General features: G+C 48.8%; 5 protein-coding genes across 5 annotated transcripts; 3 read left to right on the top strand and 2 right to left on the bottom strand.

Annotated features, from left to right (window-relative positions):
• Window positions 1-2,054: 2,054 nt before the first annotated feature.
• On the bottom strand, window positions 2,055-4,477 carry T310_1016 (Uncharacterized protein; the record flags this gene model as incomplete). The annotated part of the gene is made up of 5 exons (XM_013476095.1): window positions 2,055-2,771; window positions 2,902-3,424; window positions 3,475-3,667; window positions 3,714-4,317; window positions 4,406-4,477. 5 exons carry the CDS (start codon window positions 4,475-4,477, stop codon window positions 2,055-2,057), a joined length of 2,109 nt encoding a protein of 702 aa, XP_013331549.1.
• A 522-nt stretch (window positions 4,478-4,999) lies between these two features.
• Window positions 5,000-6,466, top strand: T310_1015 (uncharacterized protein; the record flags this gene model as incomplete). Its single annotated transcript, XM_013476094.1, has 1 exon — window positions 5,000-6,466. The coding sequence occupies one exon, from the start codon at window positions 5,000-5,002 to the stop codon at window positions 6,464-6,466; it is 1,467 nt and encodes a 488-aa protein (XP_013331548.1).
• Window positions 6,467-8,402: 1,936 nt separating this feature from the next.
• Window positions 8,403-9,765, top strand: T310_1014 (Polygalacturonase; the record flags this gene model as incomplete). The annotated part of the gene is made up of 4 exons (XM_013476093.1): window positions 8,403-8,672; window positions 8,741-9,163; window positions 9,245-9,374; window positions 9,431-9,765. The coding sequence occupies 4 exons, from the start codon at window positions 8,403-8,405 to the stop codon at window positions 9,763-9,765; spliced, it is 1,158 nt and encodes a 385-aa protein (XP_013331547.1).
• Window positions 9,766-10,019: 254 nt separating this feature from the next.
• On the bottom strand, window positions 10,020-13,228 carry T310_1013 (uncharacterized protein; the record flags this gene model as incomplete). Its single annotated transcript, XM_013476092.1, has 8 exons — window positions 10,020-10,754; window positions 10,801-11,087; window positions 11,514-11,733; window positions 11,787-12,026; window positions 12,077-12,434; window positions 12,495-12,789; window positions 12,842-12,946; window positions 13,111-13,228. The coding sequence occupies 8 exons, from the start codon at window positions 13,226-13,228 to the stop codon at window positions 10,020-10,022; spliced, it is 2,358 nt and encodes a 785-aa protein (XP_013331546.1).
• An 801-nt stretch (window positions 13,229-14,029) lies between these two features.
• T310_1012 (Xaa-Pro dipeptidase) lies at window positions 14,030-15,370 on the top strand (the record flags this gene model as incomplete). Its single annotated transcript, XM_013476091.1, has 1 exon — window positions 14,030-15,370. The coding sequence occupies one exon, from the start codon at window positions 14,030-14,032 to the stop codon at window positions 15,368-15,370; it is 1,341 nt and encodes a 446-aa protein (XP_013331545.1).
• Between the last annotated feature and the right edge of the window lie 336 nt (window positions 15,371-15,706).

The following is a 15,706-nucleotide window of genomic DNA, read 5'->3' as shown; positions in this document are numbered from 1 at the left end:
ATGCCATGGCATCCGTTTCAGCTAAATTTGCACTAGATTGTCATATAGATCTGGTATGTCATCATTTACAATGCAAAGTGTCAAATCTGCGCAATATGACAAGAATTGAGAGATATTCCAGTAATAGGTTTAGTAGTGAAGATACGGCTCGCTCATTTATAAATATCGCCAATACTATCCGCAAGAATCATACAATTCAATCAATTGTCTGTCAACTCCCTTTCAACGGCTGTTTGCCTTCATCATACTGGACTCTTGTGTGCCACTAAACTCCTACCAAGTATGGCACATCAAGAAATACTTATCCACACAAGCAATATGTTCTTGCTCTGTTGAACGAAGTGTTTCTCGAATTCTCTGATTCCGTTCAAAAAAGAGATCTCGGATGTGTGCTTCTAGCTGAGATTACATGATAGTGTCTCATTTTACCCCAATACAAAATGGCTATTCCATGAGTTATCATACACGTACACATAGAGATATGCCTGCATGAATGATGCTTCCTCAACTCCTAGACCATTGATCATTGACAGAATTTCAACACTCGAAGCTATTCAAATACCGTCCCGCCTAATCATCCCCGAGATTCACAATTGCGTATCAGATTAGAATAGAATTCCAACTCCCATTCAAGAATCCCTCTCACGCAACCACTCCTTAAAGAAAGCCACCGCCCGTTCCAACCGGTGATGGCCGCTCTCGCTGCTGCGCGTCCTGCTTCTGCTCAGATCCGACCGCTGGCTTTGTGCAGACGCAAAGATGACATGCCGCTGCCGTCGCAGATGATAGAATGTCCTTCGACAGATTGGACAGCTGGCGTCTTGGTTGCAGATCCAGCTGTCGATGCAGGGGAGGTGGAAGAAATGTCCGCAGAGCAGGCGTCGATACGACGATTTGGGTCCTAGAGTCTCGGAGCAGAAAACGCAGGTGTCGGGGAGGCAATCTACTCATTCCATATTACCATCATGTTTAGAGGAGAGGGAGCAGAGTGCAGCTGAGACATGTAAGACGAGGATGCGTATATCTTGCTTGTTATGTATAACATACCACCAGCCCATTCCGGGGAGCCAACGATGCACGGCATCCCGGTCAAATTCAGGTCGTACCGAGTCATAGGACCTTTCTCCGTCCGGGAAGGGACATAGAGATACATTTCATAATTGGGCATTGGTCGATGGATTTGTGAAAATGGGTGCTTGCTAACGATGCTCTGCCTGGAAGGCTCAGGTCAGATCAGAAAATCTAAAAAGGTGATAGATCATCGTCATCCATAGACGATGGATGGTGATTGCTCTTATGACTATATTGTATTTTCTAGACGGAGTCATCCGTCACTGCCAGAGTCGGTCATCAGGAGAAAGCCGATTGCTGCAGGTAATCGCCGCCCAGAAAATCCGGTGACGACCCGCGATCGAAAGCTGGGTCCGGACATGTTTATTCACGTGACTGGTGGGTGGAAGGATTAGTCAAGATATTAATTTGTCGAGATCAATTTCATATAGATATTCACATGACTCGAAACTTTGTTTGCATGATAGATTACCGGATATGGCGGGAAAACCGGCAAAACCGGAAGAGGCGGCAGAAGCCCTAACAATGCACCCATTCTTAGGATTCTTGTCTGCAAACGAAAATAAAATGCACAGCACAGAAAGAAGGTTCCAAGGAGTACAAATCCAGAGCAGAAAAAAATATTACTTAATCTCTTAGTTATTCGTTTGTCAGTTTCTTATGATATTTTGTAGACGACCAGTGAATGTGCAGCACGTTGACTCAACAATATTTTATATTTTGAAATAGTCACAACAATTGCTTTAGATGCTATTAGAGAAAGCACAGTCAAAGAGATCTTGAAATTGTGAAATTCGCGGCTGATCATGTAAATTGATCGAACTCAAGTAGAGCTTAAATAGCGTATAGACAGGGAGACGCTGCCCTTGATGGCTTATACAGTGATATAACAAAACTATATACGCCACATCTGATATTATGACATGCCTAAATGTAGGAAACCGCAGCTCAATCCATTTTCTAGCTGCATCCTGAACCACCATTCAACTGGGCAACATGTTCTCTGCATCAGGTGCTGCATCACCATCCGCTCCGGCAAACGGTTGCGCTGCCATATAAGCCGGATTCAAAAACTGCACAGACCACTCCATCGTACTCGAGATCTCGCTTGGCCATTGCCAGCATTCCCCGGTAGACATTCCGGACGGTGAAAAAAGCGGTGCATAATCTGACGGCTCGGTCGGGCAAGGTGTGCAGGAGGAATCATCAACCTGGTCTGCGCGAGGAAGGGAACTCGAAATCCTTCTCCCGTTCCGAGTAGCTAGAGTTGGGACGGACGTATTGTTTAGCCAGGTGCAAGTCGTAAACGAGTACTGCATACCTTTTGATAACGATCTCAATCTCCTCAACCCCTGCAGCATGTCCACTGCTTTCTTTGCCGCAGCAGACTTGACACTCAGCGCCTCAAAAACCTTCAAACAAGTCTCAGCATCCTCACGCAATAGTTGTTGCGAGTCTTCTCCTCCAGACTCTGTGATATTGTCCTTAAAAAAAGTCTCCGCCACGAACAGAATGGAGCTGGCGCATATCAGACAGGATATCATCTGCCACCACGGAAAGTCATGAACGAGACTCTTCTCATCGACTACGTTGTGAAGCAGATGCGCCGTCTGCTGCGCTTCGGATACGCAGATCCTCTCCGCTTCTTTGATCTTCAGACTGTCGCGCTGGAACAGGGCCATGAAGGCGTCGTTGTTGCGCTGCAGCATGGGCAGACACAGGAATGGTCGGTGTATCAAGGCTCTGAGGTGATGGAATTTCACCGCGAGCATGTTGCGCTGGTCATTTTAATAAAATGAAGCACACAGCTTTCAGGCATAAATTGCATACCTGTCGTTGAAAGATAATCGACTTCTCGAACGTATGTCCCAGGTCAAAGCGTAGATGACGCGGAAGCCTTGCCTTCCATTCAGAGAGACGTCTATCCAGCGACGAGGCACTGGAGAGCATCTTATCCGGCGACGACTCGACTTGCGTAGGCTGATACAGCTCGCGAATCACCCACCCCACAATGTGGGAGAATTGTATGACATTAATAAAGTAGTCCATCATCGACGGTCGCAGCGTTGGATCCTCCGTCTCCGAAGAATCCGCGTCTGTAGTCGTGTGGAACGACAGCTTTTCCGATCGGGAGGGGGCTACGATGTTGAAGTCCTCCTCGTGGATGGCCATGGGTCGACCGAGCTGCAGCGCAAGCAGTCGATCCAAGACGTACATCGAGTACCACGTTCGTCGTCTCAGCTCGCGCTCTGTTGCATATGAAACTTCGGGTCCTCGCATGGATAAAGGATTCTCAACGTGCAGGCCAATGCTCTGTCCCATGCGGATGGCGAAGCCGAGTGTATTCCAGCAACTGTTATGGTTTATCAGCCTCCAGATGCTACAAAGCTGATTACTGCTTACCTGTCAGTCTGACAGACTGCGAGAAGAAAGAAACACTGGACTAGTAGAATCCACACATTCGTCAAGGTGCAGCTTGCCATCAGTTCATTTGAGAAATACAATCCCTGCTCGAAATACTGGAAATGCGGCTGGAAGTCGGTCTTTTCGTCATGGGGGAAAGACATATAATACGAGCCAATGGCAAAAATAAAGTCTGACGAAGTCAGCCTCCTTCCATACTCAAGAGAAGATGGTCCTACTTAGCAGTGCGAGCCAGGGACGATCCTGCTGCTCGTCGACCTCCTCCTCGCTCCACATCCGTTCAAAGTGGGCGAGCACGGTGGCCTTGCGCAAAAACGGGTATGCGACATGGATGGTCGAGAAGTAGATATCGAGGTAGCGAGCCGCTTCCTCCCGCGACGGGAATTGCAGGGGCTTCCCGAACGAGATGGGATTCTCGGGGATATCGGTCTGGTCGTAACATGGCTCGCCACCCCGATCCTCGCTCGCAAGATCGATCGCCTCTTGTTCGCGAATGCACTCGCGAATGGTGTTGAAGAAGTGAATATCACTAGCCTTGCCTACATAAGTCGCAGATTTTCTGTCTTTCTTTGCAGCCGGCTGCTCTGTGTTCTGGCTGCGAATTTGCTGAGCGAGGTCATCCGGCAATCGTCGATGGATGCTTGTGAGTGTGAGATCAAGAGCGGCTCGCTCAGTGTTTTCCAACTTGGGACGCAGATTCTGGATCAATGCTTCGTACGACTTCACAATGCATTGATACGTCAGTAGAGTATCGTATCTGAGAGGAGCTTTGCTGTTAGATGTGGGACGCAGGACGCCTGGCGATGCTAAGGCGCTCCCATCCTTTACGGAAGAGCGCTTCCGGCCGGACCAGGAGCAGATAAATCCGTATCCTTTACACCGGCCGCATTCCGGCTGTTGGCCGTCACACTGAGCCAGAGTTGTCAGTCAATATCCATCGAGACGATGTGGGCAGTGCACCTTGGCCTTGAGCAGGCGGCATTTCTCGCAGGCAAGTTCGACTCGCTGGCGCTTCATGATGCCTGCTGGCGAAACAACGTCAAACGAGGTTTCTTGATGAGAGAACTGGCCGTTCTGTGAACTGGAGTTGATCTTGTTCCATCAGCGAAGATGCGCGTGTGGAGTCACCTGCGGGGGCAGGTGACCGGATGCCGGAAATGACACCAAACGCCTGTCGCAACAGTTGTATAGGCAACCTACTGGTCGAAACCTGGGTTTCTTGGCTCTGAATGGAGAAGAAAAATCGTTCCTGAGAAAATGACGCCTCTCTGAGATTGAAAGCAGACGTTTTCTGATTCTTCGTACACTGCAAAAACCTGTATTGGGGCGTGGGTCTTTTTTATTACCGGTCCTGGCGGCCCGGTCGAAGATGGATGGCCGATAACATGGAATAGCAGCCCTTTTAACCGGAATGCCTCTCCACGATGGACGGTCACATTTCAACATCAAAATATGCGGACAACGGCTTCTGCGCGGTTCCTGAATTCAAGAGACCTATTGCGGCATGCCAGCCCAGATGTTCCAGAAAGAGAAAAAACCCTCTTCACCTGATGGCGGGCATGGGCCTCCTGGAAGCATACAAAATCGTTCTTCGGTCGAGAATGACGATCGATATACCTTTCCACAGGCTGAGAATAATCTCGATGAAGTCGCAGCGCCATCTCCAGTATCGGATCCGTCAGAGAGACACACGCGAAGGCATGAATATCTTGAAAATGTGAGATCTCGTACCTCGGGAAATGCACCGCCATCAGAATTCCACGGACAGCAAAGTCGAGAGCGAGGTCCGTCACTTCGCGTGGAGATGTCTGGAGGACTTGAACGAGAGGAATCGATAAAGGCGACTCGTATATCGGAATTCCTGACAAAGCTGTACACCATGTCCTACCTGATTGTCTTTGCGATGATTGGGACGCTTACCAGAGTTGTTATCGAGACTTTGACGTTCTATCCAGGAGCGCCCGTGGGAACAAGCGCTCTCTGGGCGAACGTCGCTGGAAGTTTTGTTATGGGATTCCTCAGCGAGGACCGTGAACTCTTCCGGGGCGACAGCGCCCAAGTCAGCATGACCGACTCGGAGACGGAGAATGATGCATTATGGAAAGCTCATGAAGCGGCACACAAGAAGACCATTCCTCTGTATATCGGTCTGACGACGGGCTTCTGTGGGTGCTTGACGTCATTCTCTACTTTCATACGAGATGCGTTCCTGGCGATATCGAATGATCTTCCGTCGCCTCTGGCACCATATTCAGAGCTCTCGTTGTTCCAGTCAACGACCACTAAGGCTCCGAATGGAGGATTCAGCTTTATGGCAGTCATTGCCGTGTTAATCACCGAAATTGGTCTTTCTATGGCTGCACTTTTTTTCGGAGCGCATATGGCTATTTTTGCCTCCTCGTGGTTACCGCGAATACATCCTAGATTTCTGCAACAATTTCTTGATCCGCTGACGGCGATTATTGCTCCTTTATCGTGGATAGCAACTATTTGTCTTGTTATATTGTTGCCTCAATTCTCAACAGCAAAGACTTTATGGAGTCCTGAGATCTGGCGGGGTCCGTTTCTTTTCTCCCTTGTCTTTGGCCCTGTCGGATGTCTTGTTCGATTTTACGTCTCACTGAAACTTAATCGACGAATACCGACATTTCCACTTGGAACCTTTACTGTCAATGTTGTCGGGACGATGATCCTGGGAATGGCCTTCGCACTGCAACATGCAACAATTGGCTCTTCCGTCTTCGGTGGAGGAAGCTTTACTGGTTGTCAAGTGTTACAGGGAATTATGGACGGGTTCTGTGGATGCCTGACGACAGTGAGCACCTTGGTTTTGGAGCTATCTGATTTAAAACGACAACATGCCTATGTGTATGGCATCGTCAGCGTCGCCGCTGCATTGGCAATGTTGGTCGTGGAGATTGGACCTTTGAGATGGACCAGAGGCTTTACAACCCCAGCTTGCTTTGTGTGAAGCTGAAGGTAAGGTCCGCTGGCTTCGTTTCATAAAGGAGATATATTCCTCATATTGCTGTTCGGAGTATCTCGAAATACTTACTAGATCGACGCTCGGGCAATATCGGTTGTATCTCATTTGTTTGCTTTCTAGTTATTTTTTGACTCTTTATGATATACACTTTCAGCTAGAGACATAGAATTACTCCATGTTCATTATGTGTTACATTTTTACATGACACTCTGAGCACGCATGAAAAATCGTATTCTGTGTCACCAAACTGGCTGAAATCAACTTGGTAATTATTGGGAGATAAATATATGGATTGCTATGACAAACATGTTTAGCGACATGCTTCAAGGTAATTGCTTTTCTTCCCACGACCACCCTAGTACTTATTCTCTTACCACCAATTGTCAGACACCAAACCGGGCCGGGCGGGCCAGGTGGTAAATAACTACGTGTAGCCATTCCAAAGGACTGGATAATAGCATTTATATCTTTTACGGCATGCTGAATTTGACTCAGGGTATCTTCCTTAGCCCATCTATTTCTCGAGTCGGCTGACTCGGATAATCCGGTTATGGCAGGAATCAATAAAACTAAGCACAATGTCACGAGATGATGCTGTATATATATCCTTTACGGTATATATTTATGCAGTAATAGTTGATTCATTACTTACTGCATCGTTGGATTTCGCAGCCAGAAATATATAGTGCGAACAGAGTATATAAATCTTGGTCTGTGATGTGCTCATACAAATATACGCTCTTTCCATTCGAGGACTAACGATTTTCATCTAAGGACGATGATGACAACCACCCGTTCTAGACCCCGTCGACGTTCTCATTCCTATCTGCACCTGAACTTCTTGCTAATCCGCCTGACAAATACTCGACGCCGTCTGCAGAGGTCAGTGGAACTAGTCACACACGTTGAGCCGTCGAAAACTACTCTGGTCCTATCCAGAGCCTTCTTCTTCGTCTGCGTGGGAGCCTTCATTGTGGCAACTATTGTACAGAATCTATGTTACTTAGTCTACACGATTTATGATGTATCGAGCATAGGCAGAACATATCAAATTTGAAGTTTTCGAGTAGCGGACAGAAGAAATTCCGCTATCCTTAGTAAAGTTGTAAATTGATTGCCGAGTTCCCTGCTAAAGTTGTTTGGAGAGTTTATGCTATGTCTGTTTTCGTTAATATATTGGCAATGAAGACACTTCAGCGAATAGGGATGTCAATATCCAAACCAGTCAATTAACATTTCAACAATCTACCACCTCTAATTCATTAATCTCAAACAAAAGTTCTCCACTGCTTCAATTTGGCTGACGAAAAGTTTATGTTTACTCCGTACAAACCATCTCTGCATGGACGGGATAATGATTTTTCCACGAGTCAGGAGTGAAGTGGGTAAAGCCCCATATAAAGGACATGCATGGGGCTCGGCGTTTCACAACAGTGATTGCTGGAAACTGATCGTCTTTTAGTCCGCCAAGAAAAAGGATAATTAATGTGGCGTTATTGTGTTTTATCTGATCTGATCCGAGCATACGCGGACAATAATGTTACTAACATTAATGTGACAGAGGACTCAAAAATGAGGTACGACCATCGACCATCCCCATTTCAGGTCCTGCTTGTTGTGGAGAATCTGCATGGCGTGCATTTTGAATATGAAGTGGTCTAGATCCATAATTAAATTCCCCATTCAACGTAAGAGGTGGACGTAAGCTGCAACGGAAAAGAGGAAAATTTAATTTATGAATCGAAACACAAAAACGTTTACATCAGAGCCGTCAATCTGTCCTCTATTGTGACGTCTATAAAAAGGTGGAGGATCATTGTGGGATGAATGTTCGAGCGCATGCACATTCCTTTTTCTGATCTATTAGCAGACAATCCTTTGTAAAAATACTAATCACGCTCTCATTCCTGCCGAATTCATCATGCCTGGAATTTATACACTCGTTACACTCTCAACCCTACTGACCTCTATCAATGTCCTCGCTGCACCTGCAGTCCCGGCTACTGATGCGCCAGCTCCAACTCCGCCTCCAAAGCTAGAAGAAAGGGCGACAACCTGTACCTTCTCTGGGTCCGATGGTGCCTCGTCTGCAAGCAAATCCAAGACATCCTGTTCAACAATTGTCCTGTCAGATGTTGCTGTGCCGTCTGGCACGACTCTCGACCTGACAAACCTGAATGATGGTACTCATGTATGTCTGGAAGAATGACAATTGAGAAGTGTCACTAATTGCGGTCTTTTTGCTAATTCCTTTTAAAGGTAATCTTCGAAGGTGAAACCACTTTCGGATACGAAGAATGGTCCGGTCCCCTGGTATCAGTGTCCGGGACCGATATCACTGTCACTGCCGCTAGTGGAGCCACTCTGAACGGTGATGGGAGTCGCTGGTGGGATGGCGAGGGCTCCAACGGAGGCAAGACCAAGCCCAAGTTCTTCTATGCGCACAATTTGAAGTTGTCTTCGATCAGTGGCCTTTATATCCAAAACTCACCGGTTCAGGTCTTCAGCATTTCTGGCTCTGAGGATCTGACGCTGTCTGATATTACCATTGATGACTCGGCTGGAGATAATGCAGGTGCCGCTAATACTGACGGCTTCGATGTTGGCGAGAGTTCGGGGATTGTTATTACTGGTGCTACTGTGTACAATCAGGATGACTGCCTCGCGGTCAACTCAGGAACGGTATGTAGCGCCTCCCAGCTCCTAAATTTAACAACAAGGTGGCCCAATGAAACAGTGGGCTGACTGATGTTGGATTTCTAGAACATTACTTTCTCAGGCGGACTCTGCTCTGGTGGCCACGGTCTGTCCATTGGATCTGTCGGTGGACGAAGCGACAATACGGTGTCCGATGTTACCATTGAAAGCTCCCAAGTAAAGAACTCCCAGAATGGTAAGCCCATCGCTGTTGCTAATTTTGACCAATCAAAGATGACTAATTTCATCTAGGCGTGCGTATCAAGACAGTTTACGATGCCACTGGCTCCGTATCTGGTGTCACATATAAAGATATTACGCTGTCTGGAATCACCGATTACGGCATCGTCGTCAGACAGGATTATGAGAACGGCAGTCCTACGGGGACTCCTACGAACGGTGTCCCCATTTCCGATTTTACTCTGGATAATGTCCAGGGAACGGTAGACAGTGATGCCACTGACATTTTCATCCTCTGCGGTGCCGGAAGCTGCTCGGACTGGACCTGGACTGATGTCAATGTCACGGGAGGAAAAGTCAGTGATGACTGCGAAAATGTTCCCAGTGGTATCAGTTGCAGCGCATGAAAAGCATGTATACAACATGTTCTTCGGTTCTCGAAACAAGCTCTTTCTTTCTTTGTTTTCGCAGGGTGTGTGGTATGAATCATGCCTGGAAGAAAGACTGACAATAAAATCATCATTTATTCGAGTAATCTGAACAAGCAAATCAGGCAGTACGTATTGTCATTCATGCGAATCTATATCCTTTATGGGTCTAGCAACTTGGTGTATATGTGTAGCACACTCTTCTCTGCCCAGGAATAGAATACATATATAGGTCAGCCATCCACTGCCTCATAATACCTCTCCATTCTTCCTTTTAAATCCCACCACAGTGACCTCAATTCATCCGGTCCGGTCATCCAAAACTTCTCATGCAGCGTCGCCACTCCGCCTTGCAGGTCCTTGATGCTGGGCCACGTTGCGCTCCAGCGGTAATCCAGCTCCTGCCAGGGCATTGCGCCTTCTTTTCTAAATGCGTAGTTCAAGAGACTCTGTTCCATCGTCGTGGGGTCGAACCGTCTGTAATGGCGCATTACGGAGAGCAGATATCGGAACAGTTCGTGAGACGGCGCCGCCAGCCAGAATCCGGCACTGAATTCGTCCGTATGGTCTGGTGGGAAAGGATGGTCGCGCTGACCTCCGAGGGCGTTGTCAGACCGTGCAGCAAAGACATACTGCGCCGGCAGCTGTTCTTCGTCCCGTTGGATCGCCTCTCGTTTCTCAAACAGAGTATTCGAAGGATTCACTGACTCGGGGTCATCGAATATTCCATCGATGGGCCGAGTGAGGATGGTGTCTGCGTCTATGAACAGAACGCGCTCGTACTGCGTCTCATCTCCAGGATGCGAAGCTTCGTGAACTGATCCTTCCATCGTTTCACGCCCGTGTGAATCCACCATCGAAGGGGCACATCCTCCACGACAACCACTTGCGCACCATCCTTTGTCAACTGGTCCCGTTTGTCTTGGGTGACGGCGTTGGTGATGAGGACCAGGAATGGAATCTGCCGTCTGCAGCGGGTTTCGTCGGCATGTAGCAGCTGATATGTCAGGATACGCGTCGCGATAAGTAGTAGTCGTCGGGCGCTTGGTAGGTGTCCTCGGTTAGGAAAGTCGCGATAGCATAAGGCGAGGTAGGTGTCGTCTTATTGAGACGGCCATACGTCAGTTCAGGGGTTTCTCTGGGTATAGAGGCCATAACAGCCAGATTGTGAACGCGACCGACAGAAAGAAAGACAGAGAAAGTCTCCTCGTGCCCCATCGCAAAGGTAGAAGGGTCATGAGGAATGGTGATGCCCTCGGAGGGCAATTTGGAGTGTGAGCTTGTAGTCATTGAATTTTGCACTGGGAGTCAAGTCGTTATTAATGATACTTGTGCCTTGTGCTAGGGCCAATTTTAATCACAATGAACACTGAGATTACCGTATGAAGTATACACTGCTCCACAAGTTCAGTCCGTTGAAGATCATCAACAAATGCGGCACCCGAACGCCACACTGAGTTAGATAAGATTCAATTTTATGTTTGTGGGATGAAGGACAAAATTGACAGAAGATTGTATTATATATCGCCGACTCCATCGCATTCCCGTAGTATTTCCTTAAGATTTGAGTTGCTGGAGAGAATTGCAAATAGCCTAATAGCTGTATCTGAACATCAGATCCTCTTTATCTGTCACATCCTCTCCCTTTTCAAAGGCCCTGATCTCCACTGTTCCAGCCAGCTGGTCTCTTCGCCTGTTTTCCGCAGCACACATGTACCAATACGCACACATCGCCACGAAGAGCAGGCACCATGTCACGATGGCGGTGACCTCGCCTTCGAAAAAACGAGGCGCCTCATTGTCCTTCCACAGCTGAGGACCAGCGATACAGCCAGCGCAATAGCCGATGAAGAAGAACGTGTTGACAATGGCTCGTTTCGTGTTTCCTTTGACGTTGGACGCGCTGAGACTGAGCAGGATAGCCATAATGTCGGAGATGCACGACGCCTGAGTTTGGGCATGAGAATCATAGCTCTGTGAAAGGGTAATGGTTTACTTACCAGCCATGATGAGCCGATCATCCCCCATCCAGCAGTCAGCGGAAGCTTCAGTAGCAAGCAATTTCCAATGAGCGGAGGGATGATCAACAAGAGCACAACCAGGGACCTGTTCTTCGGAAGCAGGAAACAGCCCAGAATCCCGATCCAGATGAAGCAAACTTGCACGGCGCCTGACGGGGCGGCATAGAGCATTGTCTGAAATTTGGTGTAGTTGAGGTTCTTGATAATGAGAGACGCAAACTATCCACCGAGTCAGTATCTCCAACGGACTCAGTGATTTACACACATACCGTCAACACAGACGACTGCATCGTGACAAGGACACCGAAGGCAAATGCAAACCAAGCCTTTGCGTCTGTGAGAGCCTCCTTCAGCTGCGACAGAGAGAAATTCGTCTTATCGCCACCTTCTCGGTCCGCCGCCATCCTCTCGATCAGGACTTGCTTCTCTCGTTCCGTCAAGAACCATGCGTCCTCTGGGCCGGATGGCATGATGAAGTAGAAGACGATTCCGCAGGCAACGGTCAAGGCACCGCATATCACAAATAACACCCTCCAGGGCTGCAAGCTAAGTGCCGTGTTTTTTCCGATGCCGTACATCAGGAGACTTCCAATGACCTGGGCGATACCGTTCATGGAAACCCACGTGCTGTCAGGAATTGTCAGCAATTGAATATTTGTCCTCTCCAATAGCAAGAGACAGACATACCCGACTCTCAAGGCATGCTGCTTTTTCCGATACCAGATACTCGTGATGGTCACGAACGCAGGTGAAACAGCGCCCTCTGTGACGCCTAGTAGAAATCGCACAGCAGCGAAGCCGGCAAAATTTTTAGGAGCAGCCAGACACATGCATACCCCTCCCCAAAGAATGCTGCGCAAGTCGTGAGTAGGATGACGCTCGTCAGGATATGGATGGTAAACCCACATTGTGGCTCCAACAAACTTGGATAAGGGCAATCTGCTCATCAAGTAGATGAAGGGGTATTCTGAAACAAGTTGTCCTGCAATGGTTTTGTTAGCTGCCAGTCCGACTGTTCGCTGTACTGCCCATACCGATGTAAAAGATGGATGAGCACCACGAATACTGCCCTGCTGTAAGTTTGAGATCGGTAATGAGGCCAAATACTGAAGCATAGCTTAAGCTCTGCTTGTCCATGTCTGGAGCCGGTCAGATGAGATTTGCGCCAAACAAATTTGATAGGAGCTTACACTGGAAGAGAAAGACAAAGCACATCTAAAACGCAATCAATGGTTAGTCCATCGCGATCGAGTACTTTGATCCTATGGGATATGTTGTTGCTTTACCATGGGCAGAATCACACAATCGATTTTTCTGAGGATCCTGCGCTCCTCTTCCGGCGTAAATGAGGCTTGACCCTCCATGTTTTGGTCACTTTGGTCATCGCCATTCTTCCCTGTTACCACCTTCTCTTCCGCCATCTTGTCTGTAGAAATTAATGACGTATGGAAAGAAGGGAATCAGTATGAATTGATGGAGACGGCACTGTCATGGAAAATTCAGAGCTGCATACTTAGCCCCAAAGCCATATATACACATACGGTCTTCAACCCGCCTCTGTACTAGCTAGGCTGGTAGCTGGATGGCTTGGCGATTGCATCCGATAAGCGTCCAAGATTGCAATTTTGGGAAGGTAACTAGCAGCACCAGTCTCTGTTGGGCTCGGCAGTTGACAAAATACCAAATTAGTGGCTTGTTCTTGAAGGAGTCTATCGACTCTCCTGCACGTGGACCCGCAACGTGGGCAATTTACTTCATACTGCGTGGGATGGCCATCTAAAAGCAGAAGGTCAGACCATACCCCACGCAAGGAGAAGAATCTCCTTGAACGAGTGTTTGTGCTTTAGATATCTGGGGAAATGCCCCACTCTGCAGGATCCGGCGAACTGTCCGAGATATGAAGCTGTTGCGACCAGCATCTGCTAGTGGGATATTGGCCTTATCAACGTTGAGGGTAAATCCCGACTGGCCAATCGAAATGCGGCCGCCGATTTCTCCGCGAGCAGTCTAAACAGACTGCCATTTCTCCTTCCTCTTTGATCGTCCTCTCCCACCGGCTCGGTCTCTCATCGGCCGGGCCGGTATCGTCTCTATGAGCGGGGAACATTTGGCCGTGGTATATGCTGGATAGCCTTTCCATGTTTTTTTTTTTTCGTATGATCAGTGTGATTTGAGCTAATCAGTTCTTCATCTCTCTCGCTCAGAAAGACATGAGAATAAAGATGAAGAAGGAGCTTCAAGCGAAACCGTGGCTGCCCCAGACCCCGGCGCCCGACATTACATTCGTCAATGCATCGTTGATTGATGTTGAAGCTGGCCAGGTCCATCCCAACTCGTCGTTCCACGTTCGCGATGGCATTATCGTGGAGGTGTCAACCGGCAATGCCATTCCAACTCGCGAAGACTCGTCAACCCAGGTGGTGGACCTCCATCACCAGTTTGTCTGCCCCGGTCTCATCGACTGCCATGTTCATATAACGGCTGCGCCAGGAAGCTTTTTGATCAAGGACCTCTTTGCTGCCAGCCCCAATGCAATCGCCTTCCGGTCTGCCTTTGTCGCCAAGGAAATGCTGCTGCGCGGCTTCACCACCGTCCGTGACACTGGCGGTGCCGATGCTGCCCTGCGCGATGCCATCGCCGAGGGCCTGCTGCGCGGGCCCCGGCTCTTCATCACGGGCAAGGCCTTGTCGCAGACGGGCGGCCATGGCGACCTCCGCGCCGGCTATCAGACAGAGGAGGCCAAATGCTGCGGCGGCCACACGCCTGGCTTTGCGCGCGTCTGCGATGGCGTCCCACAGTGTCTCGAGGCTGTCCGCGACGAGCTTCGCCAGGGGGCCGATTTCATCAAGATCATGTGTGGTGGCGGCGTGGCATCGCCGTCAGACGCCCTCGATATGCTGCAGTTCACGGCCGAGGAGATCCAGGCCATCACGACGACAGCGCGATATTCCCAGAAATATGTGACAGCGCATGCCTACACCGTCGAGGCCATCAGGCATGCAGTCGACAATGGTGTGCGCGGCATTGAACACGGCAACTTCATCGACCGGGAGACAGCCTTATACTGCAAGGAGAAGGGAGTCGTGTTCACGCCGACGCTGGTCACCTACTACGGCATGTCGGAGCCCCCGTTTGACCATTTCCTAAGCGAGGAGAGCCAGAAGAAGAACCGACGGGTGCTGGACAGTGGGCTGGAAGCCCTCAAGATCCTGCGTGAGGCAGGAGTCACGATATGCTACGGCTCTGATCTGCTCAGCGGGATGCATGTCTTGCAGAACGGCGAGTTTCGCATCCGGGCAGCCGTGTTGCCTGCCGTCGAGATTCTCCAGTCGGCGACGGTCAATGCAGCCAAATTGCTTGGAATGGAGGGAAAGCTGGGCTGTTTGAAGCCCCAGGCGATTGCCGACTTCTTAATCTTAAATAAGAACCCTCTGGAGGATATTACGGTGCTCGATCGGATGTCTGACACGCTGCTCGCCATCGTGAAAGACGGACGCGTGGTGGCCAGCAAGCTGGGCGAGTTGACGCCCGATCCTTTGTACCGAGACATGGAATTGGCATGATCCACCGATCCTCGAATTATTCTAGAGGGGAACCAGTCCAGTTGATGATTGCTGAGGTGTGTATATATATTATATGTGAAGATGCGGTCATTGATGCCGAAGAGAGATATAGAAACGAGACTTCTACTGCATCCTTTAGCCCTCTTCTAAATCCGAGAGATATCCATTTTCTTCGACCGCAAACGGATAGAAAGGAAAGACGATAAAAGAGATAGATATTTCGAAAATAGAAGTAGACGTCAAAAACGAATGCTCATAAATTTGCTATAGGATTGATCACTGTATATCTTTCGGCCTTTACGTCACTTCCACGTAAAATAATCGATCTGTTCATTC

The sequence above is a fragment of the Rasamsonia emersonii genome, assembly GCF_000968595.1.
Source record: "Rasamsonia emersonii CBS 393.64 chromosome Unknown ctg1118621759971, whole genome shotgun sequence".
Taxonomy (NCBI): domain Eukaryota; kingdom Fungi; phylum Ascomycota; class Eurotiomycetes; order Eurotiales; family Trichocomaceae; genus Rasamsonia; species Rasamsonia emersonii.
The sequence above is the reverse complement of the archived record's forward strand: the minus strand, read 5'-3'. Positions and strand labels throughout refer to the sequence as shown.